Here is a 20,397-nt window from a genome sequence, read left to right as displayed (position 1 = left end):
ACTAAGTCGGCTAATACTGCATTTACTCCATGACCTTCGAAATGAGCCCCAACAAACTGTAGGCCAAAAGAATATCGTAAACGTTTGAGGGTCCGAATATCTGTCTCCGAGGCGCACTCTACCTGAAGGTAGAACGCGCCTCGGGGACAGATATTCGGACTCTCAAATTTCTACAATTCTTTTCTGATCTACTTCTTGTGGGGGCTCATTTTAAAGCTTTTGGAGAAAGAAAAACTTTCAGCGTGTTAGTTTTTCGAAAATCTAAAATTTAATTTTTTCCCTATATAGTTAACAAAGGGATGGCGTCATTTTGAACTACAAATATCGCAAAATGTTGGGTAATTTGTTTCGCTAGTTCCAAACTTTGCACTGTGACCCCCGATTTTTCATTATTGATTTGGTAAGAGAATGGTTGAAAGTTTCATTCAGGAAAGTTTGAGCAAAAGTTTAAGTCTTTCACTTTCGAGGCACTTACTACATTAAATACAACAACGCTAATTAGACCGATGTATCTTTGAAATTATTAGAAAACGGCGATTACTTCTGGACGATACAAATGTCTAAATTCCAAAAGTTGACCTGATTCGGTTATAGGTATACTGTCACCTGTTCCAATTTTGCCAGTTACCATGGAAAGAGAAAATCTAACCAATCACAGAGTTCAAGTGGGTGTCCGCTTTTTAAAAACAGCGCCCTCACATAGGCATTTTGAATACCAAGGAACGCCCCTTTGACCATATATGGGCATATTTAGATTACAGGTGACTGTATACCTTTAAAAGAATAATAAGCCAAGGTCGTAAAAATATCGTCTTATACTTTTCCTGTTAAAAGTTAATAACGTTGAATGTTAAAAACTTAGTTACGTTAATTTTTGGTCACTAAATATACTACTGTTGACAATCAGAAAACAAATCAGTATGGTATCTCTTATTTGTCCCGAGAACCGACTCTTTTGATGCAAGATGTACTACTTACCCTTCCTTATTAAAAATGAATTGTAACTAATCTTTTTTATGTTGATGATTTATGTTATGCAAATTATGCAATATGAGTGCGCGTCATAATTCACTTGAGAGTAGTGCCAACAAAGGTGACATTCCTGCAAATCGTATTTCATTCCGTCAAGGTCAGACAAACGCTAAGATGTGTTCCAAGAAATTTCAAGGAGTCTTGCCTCACACATGCATGCCACGGGTCAAACAATTGACCTCAGTGGACATAAAGCAAGTACAGCCAACAAACGTTTGCGACTTCATACACTTATGTTCAATCTCTGCAACTTACATTCGTGTGACGTTATCTAAATTATATCACATATTGCTACCGTTCTAATCGTGGCCGAATTCATCATCACGTGACGACCTACTGTGAAATTTCGGTTTGTATTTTCTGTAAACAATTTTACTAACATCGTTTGCAACTATAATAAGAAACATGTCTGGCTGTTTGAAAGCCCTTTCCATACTCATTTGCTACAGTCATGTGTCTTGCATTTTGTATGTATGTATGTATGTATGTATGTATGTATGTATGTATGTATGTATGTATGTATGTATGTATGTATGTATGTATGTATGTATGTATGTATGCATGCATGCATGAATGCATGTATGTATGTATGTATGTATGTATGCATGCATGCATGCGTGCATGTATGTATGTATGTAGTGTGTATGTGTCTTACATTCATGTTATCGTGTCAATCTGAGGGAAAATGTGGAATACACTATTTCAAACTCGCCTATTCAAACAATAGTGAGAAAAGACGAGAGATGAAGATAAAATCAAAATTATCGATTTACTTTGTCAAGAGGCTGGGATATTAAACTGCTGTCACCAAACTTCTGTCAGGGTATTCTTAACAACTGACCAAGGGCAACATCATGATACATGGGGATTTTTGTCGTACCTTCGCAACCATCATTAATACACACGATTTTCCACATCAAACTGTCGTTGACGCGACGCCACGACCAATTCTGGGGTGTCTCGGAAAACTGAAAAAGTATGACATTTGTGTTATGTGCAAATATGAACGGTATGTTATGTGGTTGCAAATCTATTGTGACAAGTGTCATGTGAACAACTCGTGATGGTAAAGGGAAAATATCTTGTACCTCACGAAAGACCGCTTTAAGAGAGTTCTTTCGGTAAACAGAACCAACCCTCTGTCCGTGTGTTAGGCTAAAATACAATGCGCCTCGGGGACAGATATTCAGACTCTCAAATTTCTATACAATTCTTTTCTGATCGACCACTTGTGGAGGTTCATTTTAAAGCTCTTGGTGTAAGAAAACTTTTTACCGTCTTAGTTTTTCGAAAATCTAAAATTTGATTTTTCTCCCTACAGGTAACACTGGGATGGCGGCCATTTTGAATTTCAAATATCGCACCCCTACAATGTTGGGTAATTTGTTTCCCCATTTCCAAACTTTGCACTGTGACCCCTGATTTTTATTGTTGATATGGTAAGGGAAAGGTTGAAAGTTTCACTTGGGAAAGTTTTGAGCAAAAGTTTAAGTCTTTCACTTTCGAGGCACATAGTAGGGAAATTGTAAGCTTATGCAGCTGCAACTGTCATCGTTTTGTAAGATTCTCTTGAACAGTGCTAATGATGTGTTGCTGCCAATTCTTCGCCGAAAATATGTTGAAAAATTAAATACAATTGAAAGGTTAAAAACCACAAGCATCTCACAAGCGTTTTGTTTCTTGATACATGAAACAATTCCCTTAAAATGTTACTGCTTCTGCCCTGTCGATGCCGTCCTCTCTGTTTGCGTATATCCGAGTTGAATATAAAAATATAAATGGCAAATTAAGCTACTTGCCTGATTGATTTCCCGCAACCGAGGGAGGGCCAGTCACATGAACTTAATGTGGTTTTTTTTCATTGTTCGATTTGGATATCCATAAATAGAATTCACCTGAGGGTAGATAGCGCCTCGGGAAGGGTATTGAACTCTCAAACTTTTCAAATTCTTTTCAGATCTACCGCTTATGGGGGTTCATTTTAAAGCTGTTGGTGTAAGGAAAAAAATACCGTCTTAGTTTATCGAAAATTTTATTTTTCCCCATAGAGTTAACACAAAAATGGTGGCCATTTGAATTTCAAAGCCAGTAAATCTTGAATAGTTTGTTTCTCTAGTACCAAAATTTGCACGGCGACCCCCGATTGTTATTCTTGATTTTAAAAGAGAATTGTTGAAAGATTCCTTAATGAAAGTTTGCGCAAAAAGTTTGAGTCTTTCACTTTCGAGGAGCAAACTACATTCAGCCGTCCTCCATTAGTAGAATGAAAGCTCAGTTTCTTCGTACTTATGTAAAAAAATGTTTGAAGTGGAATTTTCCCCTATTGAACGTGTTATTTACTTTTATACTTCTGAAGCAATCTGAATCAACAACGCTAAGCGTTGTTGATTCAGATTGCTACAAAAGCCTTTTGTATTTCTATGGCATCGTACGTCACGTCAACGCTGTGATGAGAATGCTCACAGTCATATGACAATCAGTGGCCATTGTGTGATGCCATGACTCATGTGCACGCCTGAAGGGGAAGGTATATGGCACGTCTCGACGAGATAATATACTACTTGCAATGTTAAGAAGTTATAAATCTCGCGGGCAAATGATTGAAAATGATTGGTTTGTGACCAAAGAACACAAGCAATGTTATCTTTGTGATTTATTGTCTCTGATAATAGCTTCGACAATTTAGCAACACTACTTAGTGGTGTGGATTACTGGCGAGCGGACTACTTCTGTCATGGCTCCCAAGCTATTTGTCCCTTTGCTGTTTGTCATCGTCGCCGTCCAGTCGATTCCCCTGCCGACGTCAGAAGATTACACTCACAATGTCGTCCTAGACAGCAATGAAAATTACCACGTGTACTGGAAGTTCGACGACGAGAAGATCACGTTTGAAGTTCACGTCAGAACGACAGGCTGGGTTGGATTCGGGTTTTCGCCCAACGGCGGTATGCCGGGATCGGATATGGTCGTCGGCTGGGTGCTCGACAACGGAGAAGTCAAGTTCACGGTAGGCGATGTCGACTTGTCAAATGAATATTGTATATTCTTAGAAAAAATATCTTTTATATGTTCTATGCTTATACAAAGTTTTAACTCTGATCATTTGGATCATTTGGAGAATTTATACACTGAAAGAAATCTGGTAAAGCGCAAATAGGAACTGTTTTGTAGCCAAGCAAGAGCAACTCGGCAAAAACCCGGTAATGTAATAACACTTTATAACAACTTTCAAGTAGGCATATCGAACTTTGGAGAACCGATAATTGTCGTTTGTAAGAAAGCTAAAGTCCGATATATAGCAGATTAGATGTTTATAAGTGACTGTTTGACAATCGATTCAAGTTTTTAAGTAAAGTCAGTACTTTACTTGGTACTCCTATTCTGCAGGAATGCTAAAGTTTTTTTATCAACGTTATTAATTAATTAATTAATTAATTATTTTTTTACAGGATCGTCATGCAAAATCAAAGTCTGAACCTATTGTGGACGACCAACAAGATTACAGGTTGCTGCTCGGCAAAGAAGAAGATGACTTTACCATTCTAAAATTTGAGAGGCTGATTGACACCTGTGACGACGAACACGATTGGCTGATTACGGTAATACTATTTTTATATGATTATTTCATCAAAAAAGTGATGAATTTTATCATTTATTGCACAAGAGTGCGATTATGTCGCGTTTTCAAAATGCACATATAACGCTTTGTGTTGAAGAGACGAATATGTTCTGAAGCATTTATGAAGAATACGTGTAATCAGTTCGTGTCTCAAATAGGAGACGTTTAAAATATATCCCATAAACCCCCATGTGACTAAAATAAACCAATCACCGTGTCGATAACGTCATTCGGAACACCGCCGCCAACGTTGAAACGTACGTCTATGGTCTGACATATGCGCATATCGCGACTGCTCGACTCCGACTATAGAGGAAAACAACAGAATCATGGAACTTAAAATTTGGTCTTCCAGACGTTTTTAGCTTAGGACTCACAATTGATGTCACCATCGGATGGGCAGTCATTTCATGTCTTCGTCCACGGTCCGGACCGTGCTTCGTCGTTCGGGCCGTCGATGATCGATATCGTGACCAAAAATGAAAAGAACGCATCATCGGCGGAGAAACAGAAAATAAGGGGACAACTAGAACGAAAACCAAAAAATCACCACCGACAATACTCTAGTCTAATCTAATTGCATACATCAGGACACGGTCACTCCACAACCGTGATGTCCCTCCACAACCGTGAAAAGGAACAGAATAGGCTATAGGCGATACACTCATAAATGCCATAGCTCGAACTCCGATTCACACGAGCATACAAAAACACAACAAGACAGAACCATGGACATTCTCACTGCCCTACTTTATAATAAACTTCAGTAGAACAACCTTTGAACACATACGATAATCAATCATTCTACACGCCCCACCTATCACAAATGAATTTTAGCGACTGAAGAATACTCTGTTTACGAAACGTAGAGTCAAAGGATCACAGATAGTCCCTCCGCTCGGCGTCTCCAGAGCAAGGCACATAGTAGCTGTGATATCGCAGCGCAGACGATACTTGTGGCGTATATCGAACGCGCTCGGGTCATTGGGGTCATCGCCACAGTTTCGCTGCGAGCCAAACTATGGGCTTCTTTGGCAGTTTACTACGACACCGACCGGTGTCGTAGATTTAGCTCGCAAAATAATGAACTATATCAGCCTTTGAATAAAATAAACTTGCATCTTTATCATTGACTATCTGAGACTCATTCTGTACGCCTGCTAACTTCCTTGACGATAAGAACACGTATTTTCGACCATTTTCCCGTGAGCCGTCGACGGTTTCTGCGATGTTTGCCCGATCGCGCGTACAACGCACTGAATACGTTGGAGGTCAAAAGTTCAAATTCGAGCAGGAACCATCGACGACTCACCGAAAAACGGTCGAAAATACATGTTGTCACAGTCGGGTTCGTTAGCAGGAGTAGAAGATGAGTCGGAGATAGTCAGTGATACAGTTGGTATAATTTTATTTATTGCATGCTTTATCTATTTTATTATTTTGCGAGCTAAATATACAACACAGGTCGGTGTCGTAAACTGCCAAAAAAGCCCATTCAGTGGCTCGCAGCGGGACTGTGGCGATGACCCAAAGGACTCGAGCGCGTTCGATACAGGCCACAAGTACCGTTGCGATATCACGTACAGCTAGGCACATAGGTGACTGACACGTCGCTTCATGGCTAATCAACACCCAACCTATACATAAAACAGCCAAACACGATATACACAACATCATACACAATTACAAAAACGCAAACAACTCAGATAGGATGTGTGGAGTTGCTTTACCTTTATTTCATAGAGACAATCAGTGAATATTAAACACCTATTGCCTGGTCATGAGGCTATAGCGCCCGTCTATTATCCCGAGGGGCCGTGTGTTACCAGAAACACATCGCTATTCCCCGAGGCCGTAGGCCGAGGGTATAGCGATGTGTTTCTGGTAACACATAGCCACGAGGGGTAATAGACGAGCGCTATAGCCCGAATAAAGACCAGGCTATAGGTGTTTTATAACACACCACATGCTCATGTTGATTATATAGTTTTTAATGAGTTTTGATATTTTGCACCGCAGCAATCAATTGTGACAAGTTTACTGGGCGATGTTTCCACAGGTTTCAGTTGTACGGGTACCACTATCTTTCAAAAAATATGCTAAGCATACCTAGCGACATCTTTAGTTGCACTTTAATCTTTTCCGTCGATGAGCTGTTCAATTTCCTTCACTGTAGGAATGTTGGAAAATGTTGGAAAATCTATTTCAGAGAATGTGTCGTCACCTATCCGGGCCCAGACGCACATCATGTTCTAGTCACCCACCATTGTTGCAAAGCTGCAGACGACACTACGGTCACGTGACCGGGCACATTTCCAAATTTGGTCGGAACTATTTCCCTAGGGAAATAGCTTTTCAAAAAATACCCTGTCACGTCACTTTTGTCGATCTGGTTGGGACTAGACGTATCTATTTTCTCGTCACGTGACGTATTCTGGCGAATCGCGACACGGAATGAGCATGTGGTGTAATTACATCTATTTTTTACATCCATACATACACTTATCATATACCCATGCCCATATTGCTACATCCTAGTGACGTTCAACGTAAAATATCAGCCGTGATATTTCACGGTAAACGTGGAGATATGCACGATGAACGTCATCAGTTTTAGAGTTTTCCCGAACTACATTAGCAGTTTGTTGGTAAACAACGTAAACAACAAAATGGCTGCCGCTCCCCGCCTATGAAGCGATGTCGCCGACGTAAAAACTTGAAGGGCTTCGAGGAACACGGGTATTTCTGGTTGCAAAATACGGAAATATCACGTTGAGTCTTGAAATGTTTTCCCATGGTATTTTTTTGGTCAAGTTCTAGCAAACATTCTACCGTTCGCACGGCGCCGGCACTGTGCACGGTCTCCACCGAACAGGTAGTGAGCGCGTGGCGTGACAGCGATGTCGCGCGTGCGACGACTGTTGACATGGCAACTCTAAAGGTAAACTAACAAAATGGCGTCCTCTCCGCGCGAGCTCCGTGCCGTACGACGATCGAAATCAGGATAGATTTAAAGCTGAGCAGTTTTGATAAGTTATAATTGTAATAGCATATGCACCTTAAAATGTTCCTTCTGTATGACGATTTTTGTATCCCGGTGTCTTTCTTCTTTGGTTTCATTGAGATATGGACGACTTGCAGCGATGTCGCGCGTGATGTTGACATCTTCGTCGTATACTTTATGAATGAAGCCTGTTCACATAAACATTCTGATATTTATGCGCAAGGCGTAATAAAGTAAAGCCTCAAATTTAAGGTGTTTCGTTCTATTAGTAAAAATTCCCTAAAATTATGGGCATGGGTATATGATAAATCGGTTATTACCCAATATCGCCTGTTCCTTGTGTCGTATCAGCATTCGTGTCATTTGTGCTGCGTCAGACACTCGACTTCGTCTCGTGTCTGACGCAGCACAAATGACACTCATGCTGATACGACACAGGAACAGGCGATATTGGGTAATAACCTCTAAGTACTTCATGGGTACGTACCACAGAGCCGTATAACGCCGGGAACACACAGACCTGTACGCAGGGCTACGGCTGCAATATCTACTAGTCAGGCGACCGGCGATCAACAATGCTTCCCGTTTTCAAAACCGCGCACCGTTGCGCACCTATCCGTGGCACCCACGTGTTAGGCATCATTAGAAAGCTGGTTTTCTGCCCCTTCGAATGATATAAGAAATAACTAAGTAAGCTAGAACTACGATCGTAAAACGCCCGCAAAAATGAGTCGACTGTCAACGTTAAAATCGCGGGAAAGTGTAATGGCGATTTGCGTATTTCAATGACTAACTTCAAAATGATGTAACGAGAAAAATCTCGCACGTACCACCCTCCAAAGCTGCCATTTTAAAGTGTAGACCATTTTGGAGATATTTTCATTCGAAAGACACCGAATATCTGTCAACTGGGGTTAAAAAACCCGCCGAAAGTTGCCAATGGGCTCGTTCCTGCAAAATCAGAGTCAAGCTGGGCTTATCAGTCATGTCTTATCTCAATTTTTATATTTTTTCGACGGTAATATCAGCTGATCATATTTGTAAATAATGTTGACAGGCGAAACCGTTCGTCCGCCAGGCTCGTATCTCACAGAGAAATTAACCTGAAACTGTAATATCAGTGTCTTGTTGAGCCGGGTTGTGTTTTGAGAGAGAGAGAGAGAGAGAGAGAGAGAGAGAGAGAGAGAGAGAGAGAGAGAGAGGGTTAATTGAAAGAGAAAGACAAACAACATTTGAAATTAATTGTTTTATTGTGCTGCCAATTAAATTAATAGTATTACGTATTATGCGAATTTAGTGACCACTGATTGACTCAGAACACAATACCATAAATCGAATAGAATGGACTCAATGACACTTTCAAGAAGAAAAGTAAACAATGAATGTTTCTGTGAGTTGCGGTAATGTTGAAGGTCATTAGACCACGACCATTTCGGCGGTCAGCTTGCCCTTGATAAACTTGTAGCACAGGTTATTTCATGTTTATCTCTGGATTAGTATATCTGATTTCTTATCATCGGTACACTGTCAGACACACTTCGATGTCTGAGCGAAGACATAAAGGGTTGAACGTCACCGAAAACATTTTTGTGGTCGGAACTTCGCAGTTCGCAGATCACACTTGGAGTCGAAGAGCGCTCTGACACCTGTGCTGTTTCGCAATCAGTCGTTGACTTTCCTCTCGGGGAAATGGGAGCGGGTATTCAGAAAAGGTCACCTTGAAAACTGCCCAGTACTTCTTAAGTTCGAAGTATCCTGACATGCCTCTGTTACTATAGATAGTGACCTGTACAATTGCGGATAGCTTTACCTTCTCGCATCACAACAGCTCAAGATCACGAGGATTATTGCTTACAGTCATTATTCTTTAACACCACCAACAGTCAGACACAAGTCGCATGATTTGGGCATACCACTCACGTGACCCAGAAGACGATGAGTCACTCTTGCGTCACACCCATCGGGGTTCAAAGAGTCTGCGGCTGTTCACAGTGGCGGGGGAGTCAGACCCCGATCTCGGAGGGGATGTCGTCACATACGACCTTTTGAACCAAAACGTAAGTGATCGCTGTATCATGAAAATGCGCATTTCAACAATATTTTAATTAAAAAGTGAACTGGAAACTAAACATCGTTTTCGAGAACAAAAGTGATCTGAATATTTAATCGATCGTATTTTTTTACATTTTGAGTCAAAACTAGTTTTAAAAGATGAAATGTTTGCTAATGACTTTCCTTTTCTTCTGCAGTATCTAATTCCTGCAAAGGACACGACTTATTTCTGTCTTGGATACAAGCTGCCAGAGTTGGACTCAAAACATCACATGATAGCGGTGAGTTGGGAATCAATAATTGGAATATTTACAGTTTTTACTGAAGGGGTATAATATCGTACTAGATCAAACAACGAAATGAACGAACACTCTATTATTTTCTTTAAACGATGTAGAAAGAATGAAAGCTCCGTGTAGCTCTTGTTGTACCGTCTGGTATTATGTTATTGCTTTTGTGCTGCCTCGCTCCCCAAAATGAACATGTGACTCGCATTGAAAGGTGTAGATTTGTAGATTGTGTGTATTGTCCATCGTCGCCGTTGTTGATAAAGGGTTTGTAGTTCACACTAGCGTTCGCTCGAGCTTTTAACCTGAACATCACATGTTATGCAAATTACGATATGCTGCAGTGCAAGTCCTCCTTGATTTAAATCTTAACACATCAGTTTATGTTCGGATACGGCTTGCTCACCAGCTTATGCGTCTTTGGATATGAATTTTTTTCTCTGAGTCGAAGGTTAAATAAGTGGTTTGTAACCTCGCCCGCAAGATGGTTGTGCAAAAACAGCTTATCATCGGTTTGTTCACAACCTGAGTATTTGATTGGTTTACCATGCAATGCAGGATTGACCCCTGTTTGAAAATACATGATGGAAAAGTCGACGGGTCACATGGCACATTTCCATTTAAAGCATGCTCATGTTGTATTTCAAATAAATGTTGTATTCCATCTTGTATTTCAATTGTTAGGTAATACTTTATAAGACTTGGCACATAGACAATTCTTCCTACTGTAGGTCTCATTTATCGGAATATCATCTTCCTGAAGAACTTGCAAAACTGACTTCCTCGTAATATTTTTTAGTACGAGCCCGTCATCCAGGCTGGCAACGAAGCTTTCGTTCATCACATCACTGCATATCAGTGTCGTGTCGCCTTCAACGAAACAGCCCATCATGGAAGCGGACATGAGTGTTACAATGCCAATATGCCGCAAGACTGGAACAACTGTAACTCTGCAGTTATCGCATGGGCAATCGGCGGCGAGGTAAGCAACCCCTGTCAGGTATACACTACTCGCATCTGTTTATTGCTGTGTTTTGACTTCAAAGTTTTATCGCGAAGAGAATGCTTTGTTTGCTTTAGTGCCTACTTTATTTCACTTCGATTATCACTTCCGATTTATATCAGTCAGTCAGTCGATCTGTCTGTCTCTGTACCGACCTGCCTGCCTGCCTGCCTGCCTAGCTAGCTAGCTAGCTAGCTAGCTACCTACCTACCTACCTGGCTGCCTACCTGGCTGCCTGCCTACCTACCTACCTTACCTACCTAACTAGTACCTACCTATCTACCTACCTACTACCTACCTACCCACCTACCTACCTGCCTACCTACCTACCTACCTACCTACCACCTACCTACCTAGTAACTACATACCTACCTACCTACCTACCTACCTACCTACCTACCTACCTACCTACCTACCTACCTACCCTACCTAGTACCTACCTACCAACCTACCTACCTACCTACCTACCTAATACCTACCTACCCACCTACCTGCCTACCTAGTACCTACCTACCTACCTACCTACCTACCTAATACCTACCTACCCACCTACCTGCCTACCTAGTACCTACCTACCTACCTACCTACCTACCTACTACCTACCTACCCACCTACCTACCTGGCTACCTACCTACCTACCTACCTACCTACCTACCTACCTACCTACCTAGTACCTACCTACCAACCTACCTACCTACCTACCTACCTAATACCTACCTACCCACCTACCTGCCTACCTAGTACCTACCTACCTACCTACCTACCTACCTACCTACCTACTACTACCTACCTACCCACCTACCTACCTGGCTACCTACCTACCTACCTACCTACCTACCTACCTACCTACCTACCTACCTACCTACCTACCTACCTACCTACCTACCTACCTGGCTACCTACCTACCTACCTGGCTACCTACCTACCTAGTACCTACTGACCTACCTACCTACATGGCTACTTACCTACCTAGTACCTACCTACCTACCTACCTGCCTACCTACCTACCTACCTACCTATTACCTACCTACCTACCTACCTACCTACCTAACCTATTACCTACCTACCTACTACCTACCTACCCACCTACCTGCCTACCTGCCTACCTACCTACCTACCTTGTACCTACCTACCTACCTACCTACCTACCTACCATACCTACCTACCTACCTACTACCTACCTACCTACCTACCTACCTACCTACCTACCTACCTACCTACCTACCTACCTACCTACCTACCTACCTACACCTACCTACCTACCTACCTATACCTACTACCTACCTACTACCTACCTGCTACCTACCTAGCTACCTACCTAGTACCTACCTAACTACCTACCTAGTACCTACCTACCTACCTACCTACCGTCCCACCCAACCTTTCATGCATGGACACATTCTGGGAATTTTAAACAAATATGGCGGAGTGGTATGCGACCTGCAAGAGTGATAACGGAAATCTTCAGATTTTCAAGACTAAAATGGATAACAGTGTTAGACAAAGCTCGTAAGCTCATCCCCGTGGCAAGTCAATGCAAGTATACATTAAAACCTGTCATTTAAATCGGTTCAAATTTTACTGCTGCTATTCACAGGAATTTTATTTCCCAGAACACGCTGGGTTTTCCTTGGGCGACGTTGGTGACCCGACCTTTGTGATGTTAGAAATACATTATGACAACCCTGGAGAAATTAACAGTGAGTAAACGAATTCATGAACTACATGGCTGAATTGGCATAAGCATGTGTGTCGCTTTTATCAGTTCGACTGGCAGAGAGTATAACAGGATTGGAACTAATTTGGGATGATTGGATACTTAAGTAATGCTGGTTTTAATCTGCAAATGTAAGCTAACCTGCATTTTTTCTTTTTTCGCAACACACTTGTTCTTATGGGCAATTTGTAATATTGCAACTTTAAGCTATACGGCACCAAAGCACTTTTGATAAATTTGAAAAATTGAAAGATCCAATTTTCTCAAACTAGTTCAAATCGTGTTGTATGTTGCTCGATTGATGACGACAAACGTGAAGAGCGATGCATATTTTGGTCAAAAGTCAAGGTTTAGTGGTGCCTTAAGAGGGACGAATACCTATTGAAGTAAATCTGCTGCCGCGGAAAAGGACGTAATTTTTAGTAAGTTATTCTGCACCGGCAGTTCGGGAACACAGGATTGTTTCTCATAACCTATGAACAACAATGTTACATGTACTATTTGATACGAGTCGTGATAACAATGCAGCCAACCGATTTGCATGGTGATTTCAAGTATCTTTCCGATATAAATACCAAAAAACAATCAGCTCCTCACTCCAAACTGTGATGGCGCTCTACATGGGCATTGAGGCCATTTTTGGAGCGATACTGGCTAAAGGTGGTCTTTGATGTGTACCTGTTTGTCAAGGCAGTTTCAAAGACGTAATGTTTGGCGGTAATATGACACTTGGATCCCGAAAGATCACTCAGTCTTGTTTCTAATAAGCAACGGTAATCATTTGGTGTGTAATTTTATGTACAGGGCGTGGCGCATCATTGAGAGCCCATTTTTGTACTTTACATCCGAAATGCTTGAACCACGGTTGTGAGGCACTTCCACGTAGGAAGGCTATACACAAATGTGCCGTGGTTTTTACTCCCCTTCTCGCCTCATTTAGATTTTTGACCGAGAAAATGTTAGTAAAATGTATACATTAGACCCCTCTGTTGGACATTAGTAAAACACACACTTTTGATTTCATCATTTTATAGAATGTAGAGTTTTAACCCTGTCCCAAATTTACGGAAAAGTTTAGAGTTTGTGCTTTCTAGTTTTGCAGTACAGTTTGGTACATCTGTACCAAATTCGCGAGAGAGTGCACCAGGGGTTAGTATACCTTTAATGGTCGTTGATATGGCACATTCAGTGTCTGTGAATTAATTGTTCAGAGAGTGCACTTCGAATGTCTGATTACCCTGATGACCCGTTTACTTCGCCTTCCAGACATCTACGACAGTTCAGGCATCCGGATTTTCTACACGCCAACACTCAGACTTCACGATGCAGGTGTGTTGGGCATCGCTCAAGATGTATCGAACAAGCAGGTCATTCCACCCGGTGCTGAGAATTTCCGAAACTATGCCTACTGCTTGGCGGAGCTCACCAAAGAGGTAACACACTTAAAACTATTGAAGGGATAATAATTAATTGTATGTTACTAATGGATATCAATGGAAGTCTGGATCATCAAAGAAACTCTTTCTCGAGTCAGAATGATTGGGATCAAGATTTTTCAGACGGTTAAGTACCAAATGTGCCTCGATATTGTCCATACTTACAGTGCAACGTTTTATAACCTAAACCAAATTCGAGCCTTTTGTCAAAAACCATTCTCTAATCTTGTCCGATAACATTTCTATAGGGGTTTGTCGATCACGTGACTGGTCAGGTGACAGACGTGAACGTATTCGCCGTTGAACTACACACCCACCTCATCGGCAAGTCTGTCGGTGTCAGACATCTGCGCCGCGGTAAGGAACTTGGTGTGATTTTGAAAGATGATCATTACGATTTCAATTATCAAGAAATGCACAGGCTGTCAGAGGAGGTCCGTTCTTAAACGGTAAGTGGACGATGTATCAGTGCTCTTTGCACATTCACGGTTACGTATCCTAGAAAACCCGGTGAAGTGTGTGAACTTATATCGATTTTGCGAAATTGCAATTATTCTGTTCCTCAAGGATGTTTACTGTCTCTCGGAAGGTCCCTTTTATGAGAAAGCTGTTGGTATTTAAACTTCATGTAACATTGTGCAATAAATGTGTTATCCTATATAAATCTTATTGTTTTGATACAGGCCTACCGATGAATAAACTAAAATTACTTGTGTCAAGTATCATATATCCTACGTTATATGGACGTGTGTATAACTTGAGTTTAGTCTGAGTCGTGTGTTATAGCTAGAATTCATGGTTTGCCAACTTACGCTAAAGCTGGTAAGGAACCTAGCCCTCCCCCTCAAAGGTAAAAGCTATGGTAAAACAAGCCTTTATGGACTTGCCATGTCAATGAGTTAGCTGTACGTAATGTGATCTTAAAAAAAGACATCACACAATAGTGTATTGACTTTAGCGAATGAAACCGCTCGGGCGTCACCTTTATTTCCCAGAATATCCTTCTTGAAGCAAGGGCATTCCTGTAACCTCCACAAATGTAATAATCTCCACAAATGTAATATCAACCACAATGGTAATAAAATAGTCAACTATTAATGTAACAACCCGCAACCACAAATGTAATAAACAAATTAACCATAAATGTAATAAAACTCAACCATAAATGTAATAAACTTGAACTTGCATATGTGATCATTTGTTTATCAATGCCCTGAGTAAATAATAACTTTAATAAGACTAGTGTAATGTTATTGCATACTTTCCTGAAACTAGGTTTCCTTTCCGAAACACAGAACAGAATACTTTGAGAACGCTATCAGAAAACGGCGAGTGCTGATCAAACCATTAGATATGGAAGTGGAACAGCAGTTCTAGACACTGATAATTACATAATAAGGAAGCGTCAAAATAACTCGTCAACCGGTGATACCACACAAAGTTACAGATGACTCAGAACAAATAACAGAGAAATATAAAACCTTATAACAGAAACTTACGACACAAAACATGTTGACGAGAACATATATTTCAATCTAGTAAAAAACAATACGAACACTACCTTGAACACAGTAGAACAAAATTAGACATCCTGGCATCCCTAGTGAAGGAACAAACTTCAAGTGGGACAACATAGGAATACAGACAATCTATCGATTATTCCACACAATTTATCCACTGAAGACGAATTTGAGGCGATTGATTAAGAAAGTACGGCAATTTTCGAAAAAACGGCGTTAAAGGATCGTAGTGCTATACAGTCTTCCCCACTCTGGAGTAGAGACTGCACTGACGTTCAGATTACAGCTGTGTCTAGCCATGGCCAATCAGTTCTGTACACAAAACAGGGAAACGCAAAATACACTTTCAAATATGCAAAACACACTAAGCGCAAACAATTAAGAAATGAATAATGTGTGGAGTTGCCTTCCTTAATTCATAGATCAATATTTAAGGGCTAATTCCTCAATTGCGACGACAAAATAGATTTATTACATTTATGGTTGACAAGTATTACATTTATGGGTGATTTTTTAATTACATTTATGGTTACCATTTATTACATTTGTGGTTGGTGTTTTTATTACATTTATGGTTGATTTTTGTTACATTTATGGGCGATATTACATTTATGGGTGCATTTTATTACAATTGTGGTTGATATTACATTTGTGGAGATTATTACATTTGTGGAGGTTACAATTCCAACGTGAGACATTTTAGAGAATCAATTGCCCCGCCCCCTACATATATGCTGTGAGAAAACAGCACGCCCCCTTGCAGTTTTTTAAGTGTCAGATGACACCCTTTGATTATGGCTGCTCTTGTCGGCCATCTTAATTGAACGCTGTAACCTCCAGAAATGTAATAAAAACACAAACCATAATTATAATAAATGGTAATCATAAATTTAATAAACAAGTCACCCATAAATGTAATACTTGTCAACCATAAATGTAATAAATCTATTTTGTCATTGCAATTGAAGAATTAGCCCTTAAATATTTATCTATGTAATAAAGGAAAGCAACTCCACACATTGTTCATATCTTAATTGTTTGCGTTTAGTGTGTTTTGTGTATTTTGAAAGTGTATTTTACGTTTCGCTTTTTGTGTATAGAACTGATTGGCCACAGCGAGACACAGTTGTACTGTGAGTGTCAGTGCAGTCTCTACTCCAGCGTCAGTGGAGACACTGTATAACACTACGGTCGTTTAACGCTGTTTTCGAAAATTTGCCATACTTTCTTCATCAGTCGCCTCAAACTCATTTTCAGTGGATAAACTGTGGAATAATTCATAGATTGTCTGTATTCCTATATTGTCCCACTTGAAGTTTGTTCCTTTACTGGGATGCTAATTTAATGTGTTCTACTGTGTTCAAGGTAGTGTTCGTATCGTATTCACTAGACAGAGTTATAGATATAAGTTCTCGTCGCAAACATGTTTGGTGTCGTAAGTTTCTGTTATAAGGTTGTATATTCTGTTGTTTGCTCTAAGTCGTCTGTTGTAAACTTCGCGTGGTATCACTCATTGGCGAGCTATTTGACGCTTCCTTATTATGTCATTATTAGTGTCTTTAACTGCTTTTCCACTTCCTTTATCGAATGGTTTGATCGGTACCTCTGATAGTGTTGTGAGTGTATTATAATCTGTGTTTCGGAAAGGAAAACTAGTTTCAGGGAAAGTAGTATGCAATAACATTACACTAGTCTTATTGAAGTTTATGATTTACTCAGGGCATTGATGAACAAATGATCATAGAAAAATTCAAGTTTTTTTACATTTATAGTCGAGTTTTATTACATTTATGGTTAACTTATTTATTAAAGTTGTGGTTCCGGGCTGTTACATTAATGGTTGGCTGTTTTATTACTTTTGTGGCTAATATTACATCTGTGGAAATTACTACATTTATGGAGGTTACAAACGCTCCCTTATTGCGACATGAGCGTGTGCGTTTGGAATGCTAAGCCAGCTGTGGCAATGCATGCCAGCCACATCGATTTCTGACCGTATGGGTTGCCAAGGCGCGTTCGATTTGCACGATCATGATTATGATATATGTGACATCATTTTCGAAATCGAAGTTGTAAACAAAACTGGCTATTACGATCACGTTTTCAGTCAGTGTTGACGCATTTCTGCAGAGCTGCAGCATACGTAGCGACGCCTACAAGTTTATCGGTAAACGTTTCCATCAAATCTTCGTGTGGAATAGTTTATTGTACATACCGCATGCACTTCTATACTCGGTAGTGCGCCTAGATAGCCTGCACTGTGTTCTGAACAAATAAACAAAATAATTTTTTTTTCAAATTTCGTTGTAAATCAAGGTAATTTATTTTTTAATAACAGAGGCGATTAAACCGGCATCTTGCGACTAAATTTGCTTAAACATTGCTTTCAAATTCAAATTTTACTCTCTGAAACTTTAAAATTATCGCCGTTTCTGCTTTAAGCACCGGTGACTGTGTTGTACGCCATCTTGTAATCACACCAATCACGCCCTGGGCATGATTGCTGTGATTGTCAATCATGATTGTTATAGGGCGTATTCGAATGCGCGATCACAATCATGATTGGCCAATCACGATCATAATCATAATCGAACGCGCCCCAGGTGTCCCAAATGATGGAGGCGTTCCTTGCTGAATTCGCGAGTAGCTTTGATTGAAATGATGGTCAGGGGACGCTCTTCACTCATCAATCTCCTACCCCTCATACTATGACTCCAATTATCATTGCAGGGAGATGACGTCGTTGTAGAATGTGTCTACGATTCTACGGACAGAAGTAATGTGACATACGTAAGTGATACCAAAGTGAATTTAGAAATTTTGTTGCTATCGGTTATGTTTTATGATATTATTTTCATAACAAACTCGAAAAACACTGATTTTTTGTTGTTGTTGTTGTTGTTGTTGTTGTTTTGCTTGATAATATTGTTGTCGTTGCTAATAGGTGTAAAGGAAACCATGATAATTTGGTTACCATAGTAATATGCACGAGATTTACTAAGGTACTGAGTACGGGACAGAACGTTACACTCCCGCCAACAGTATAAAATATAAAGAGTTTAATGTTGGGCTCCGTACCAATACCTTTCCAGGCCTAGTACGTCTAAAGTAACAAATACTGGTATATTATATTCACCAGGGCGGTTTACCTACCACCAATGAGATGTGTTTTGCGTTCTTGTATGTGTATCCAAGAATCGCAATGGACTATTGTTTTACGTTTACAGAGGCGAATGAGACTGCTGCTGCCGTGGGCATAGAGGAAGTGACTCAGTATGTCTTACAATTTCTGCATTTTTTAAAATCTTGTTCCTCGCCTCTCATTTAAATCAGGCCTTCTAATGCTTGTTTACAGATACTTTTTTTCAGAATTGTTGCTCACACAGAAAGGTTGATTGCTATGGAACTAAAAGGTAACACGTGATTGTTTTACATTTGAATTCTTCTGGTGATAGGTTTTCACAATTTGATTGGCTAATGACGTGTGTTTCAGGGATTGGTGGAATCCGACAGTCATATCGCCTCCAAAGTGGGCTGGCTGGTCTCTAACAAGCGTGTTGGACATAACTGAATGGACAGCAGAGGCTATAGAACGATTGCAACGCGCAAACGAAGAGGGCTACCAGCGGAGTAGTTCATTGGGAGGAATTGCTCCGAATGTCTTTATGGTAAAAAAACAACAGAAATTTCGCGCCTTATTTCTCTTTTTATTACCGAATGAAAGTAGGATTGCGGGTCTAGTTGAACTTAATAAAAAAAGAATAAAAGACTGTGAGGGAACGAGGATGAACAGTAGAAATGTACATTATCCTAGGGGGTATGTGTGTAACCATAAAATCAAAAGCCAAAGGTACCCTCAGGCAAGCATCAATTTCTCCTAGTTTGAAAATGTAATCCATTGTTCTTCAGGCACTGCCATACTTTCTATCATTTTCTATTTGACTGACGCATCCACTGCACGGACCGGATCGCGTCATATGTGAGAATGACAACGAATTCGATGGCGTTGTAGAGTATTTGTAAAGTAGGTTACATGTAAAAAACAGTTTCTTTGTTAAACTTTCGAACGAGATGGTTTGCACCGAAAACACGCGAATATTTTACTTCTGCTTACACTTGCCTCTGAAAGGTTAGACTAATGTCATTTAAAAGAAAAAGTACAGAATAGGGGATTGACATGCTAATTGTTATATTGTAATAGCTTATTTCGTCAGATATACCTAGTGATAAAATTTCAGCATACCACTATTTTTCCGTTAAGCCAATTGAGACAAAAGTGGGTCACATATCCAAGTCATTAAATAAGTGTAAAGGTTTTAAAATGAACGCATAAATTCTTGATACCAGGAGAATCTTCCAGATTTTTGGCATTCAATATTTGTGTCCCTTTGCTTGAGCGCAGTGCCATATAAATCTAGTACCTGCAGCTAGGGATACCTGACCTTTTACAGATTATATTAAAACAAATACCCGTTCTCATTTTCCCTTTTTATTATCACAGAGACATGTCTTTCACAACTCAATCGAGATAGTGGAACGATTGCCAACCCCGCAACGTGAATGTGACGTCACTGAACCGACAATCTCGCTTTCAGCCATTATCGCTTCGGATACAATCGTCATTACAGTCGTTGCAGCCGTTGGTGGCGTCCTTCGAGGTGAACTCACAGCTCATTAAGATTAAGGGATGGCTTTGTTGAGAAGAACATGACAACGTTTATTTTCGA

At 40.3% G+C, this 20,397-nt stretch overlaps 1 protein-coding gene across 1 annotated transcript; it reads left to right on the top strand.

Annotated features, from left to right (window-relative positions):
• Positions 1-3,537: 3,537 nt before the first annotated feature.
• LOC139139645 (DBH-like monooxygenase protein 1 homolog) lies at positions 3,538-20,360 on the top strand. The gene is made up of 12 exons (XM_070708514.1): positions 3,538-4,039; positions 4,482-4,631; positions 9,539-9,712; positions 9,905-9,988; positions 10,794-10,976; positions 12,595-12,697; positions 13,981-14,147; positions 14,399-14,599; positions 18,401-18,460; positions 18,810-18,943; positions 19,164-19,338; positions 20,172-20,360. Exons 1-8 carry the CDS (start codon positions 3,767-3,769, stop codon positions 14,594-14,596), a joined length of 1,332 nt encoding a protein of 443 aa, XP_070564615.1. The 5' UTR covers positions 3,538-3,766; the 3' UTR covers positions 14,597-14,599; positions 18,401-18,460; positions 18,810-18,943; positions 19,164-19,338; positions 20,172-20,360.
• The last annotated feature ends 37 nt before the right edge of the window (positions 20,361-20,397 follow it).

This window comes from Ptychodera flava, chromosome 1 (assembly GCF_041260155.1).
Source record: "Ptychodera flava strain L36383 chromosome 1, AS_Pfla_20210202, whole genome shotgun sequence".
Taxonomy (NCBI): domain Eukaryota; kingdom Metazoa; phylum Hemichordata; class Enteropneusta; family Ptychoderidae; genus Ptychodera; species Ptychodera flava.
The sequence above is the reverse complement of the archived record's forward strand: the minus strand, read 5'-3'. Positions and strand labels throughout refer to the sequence as shown.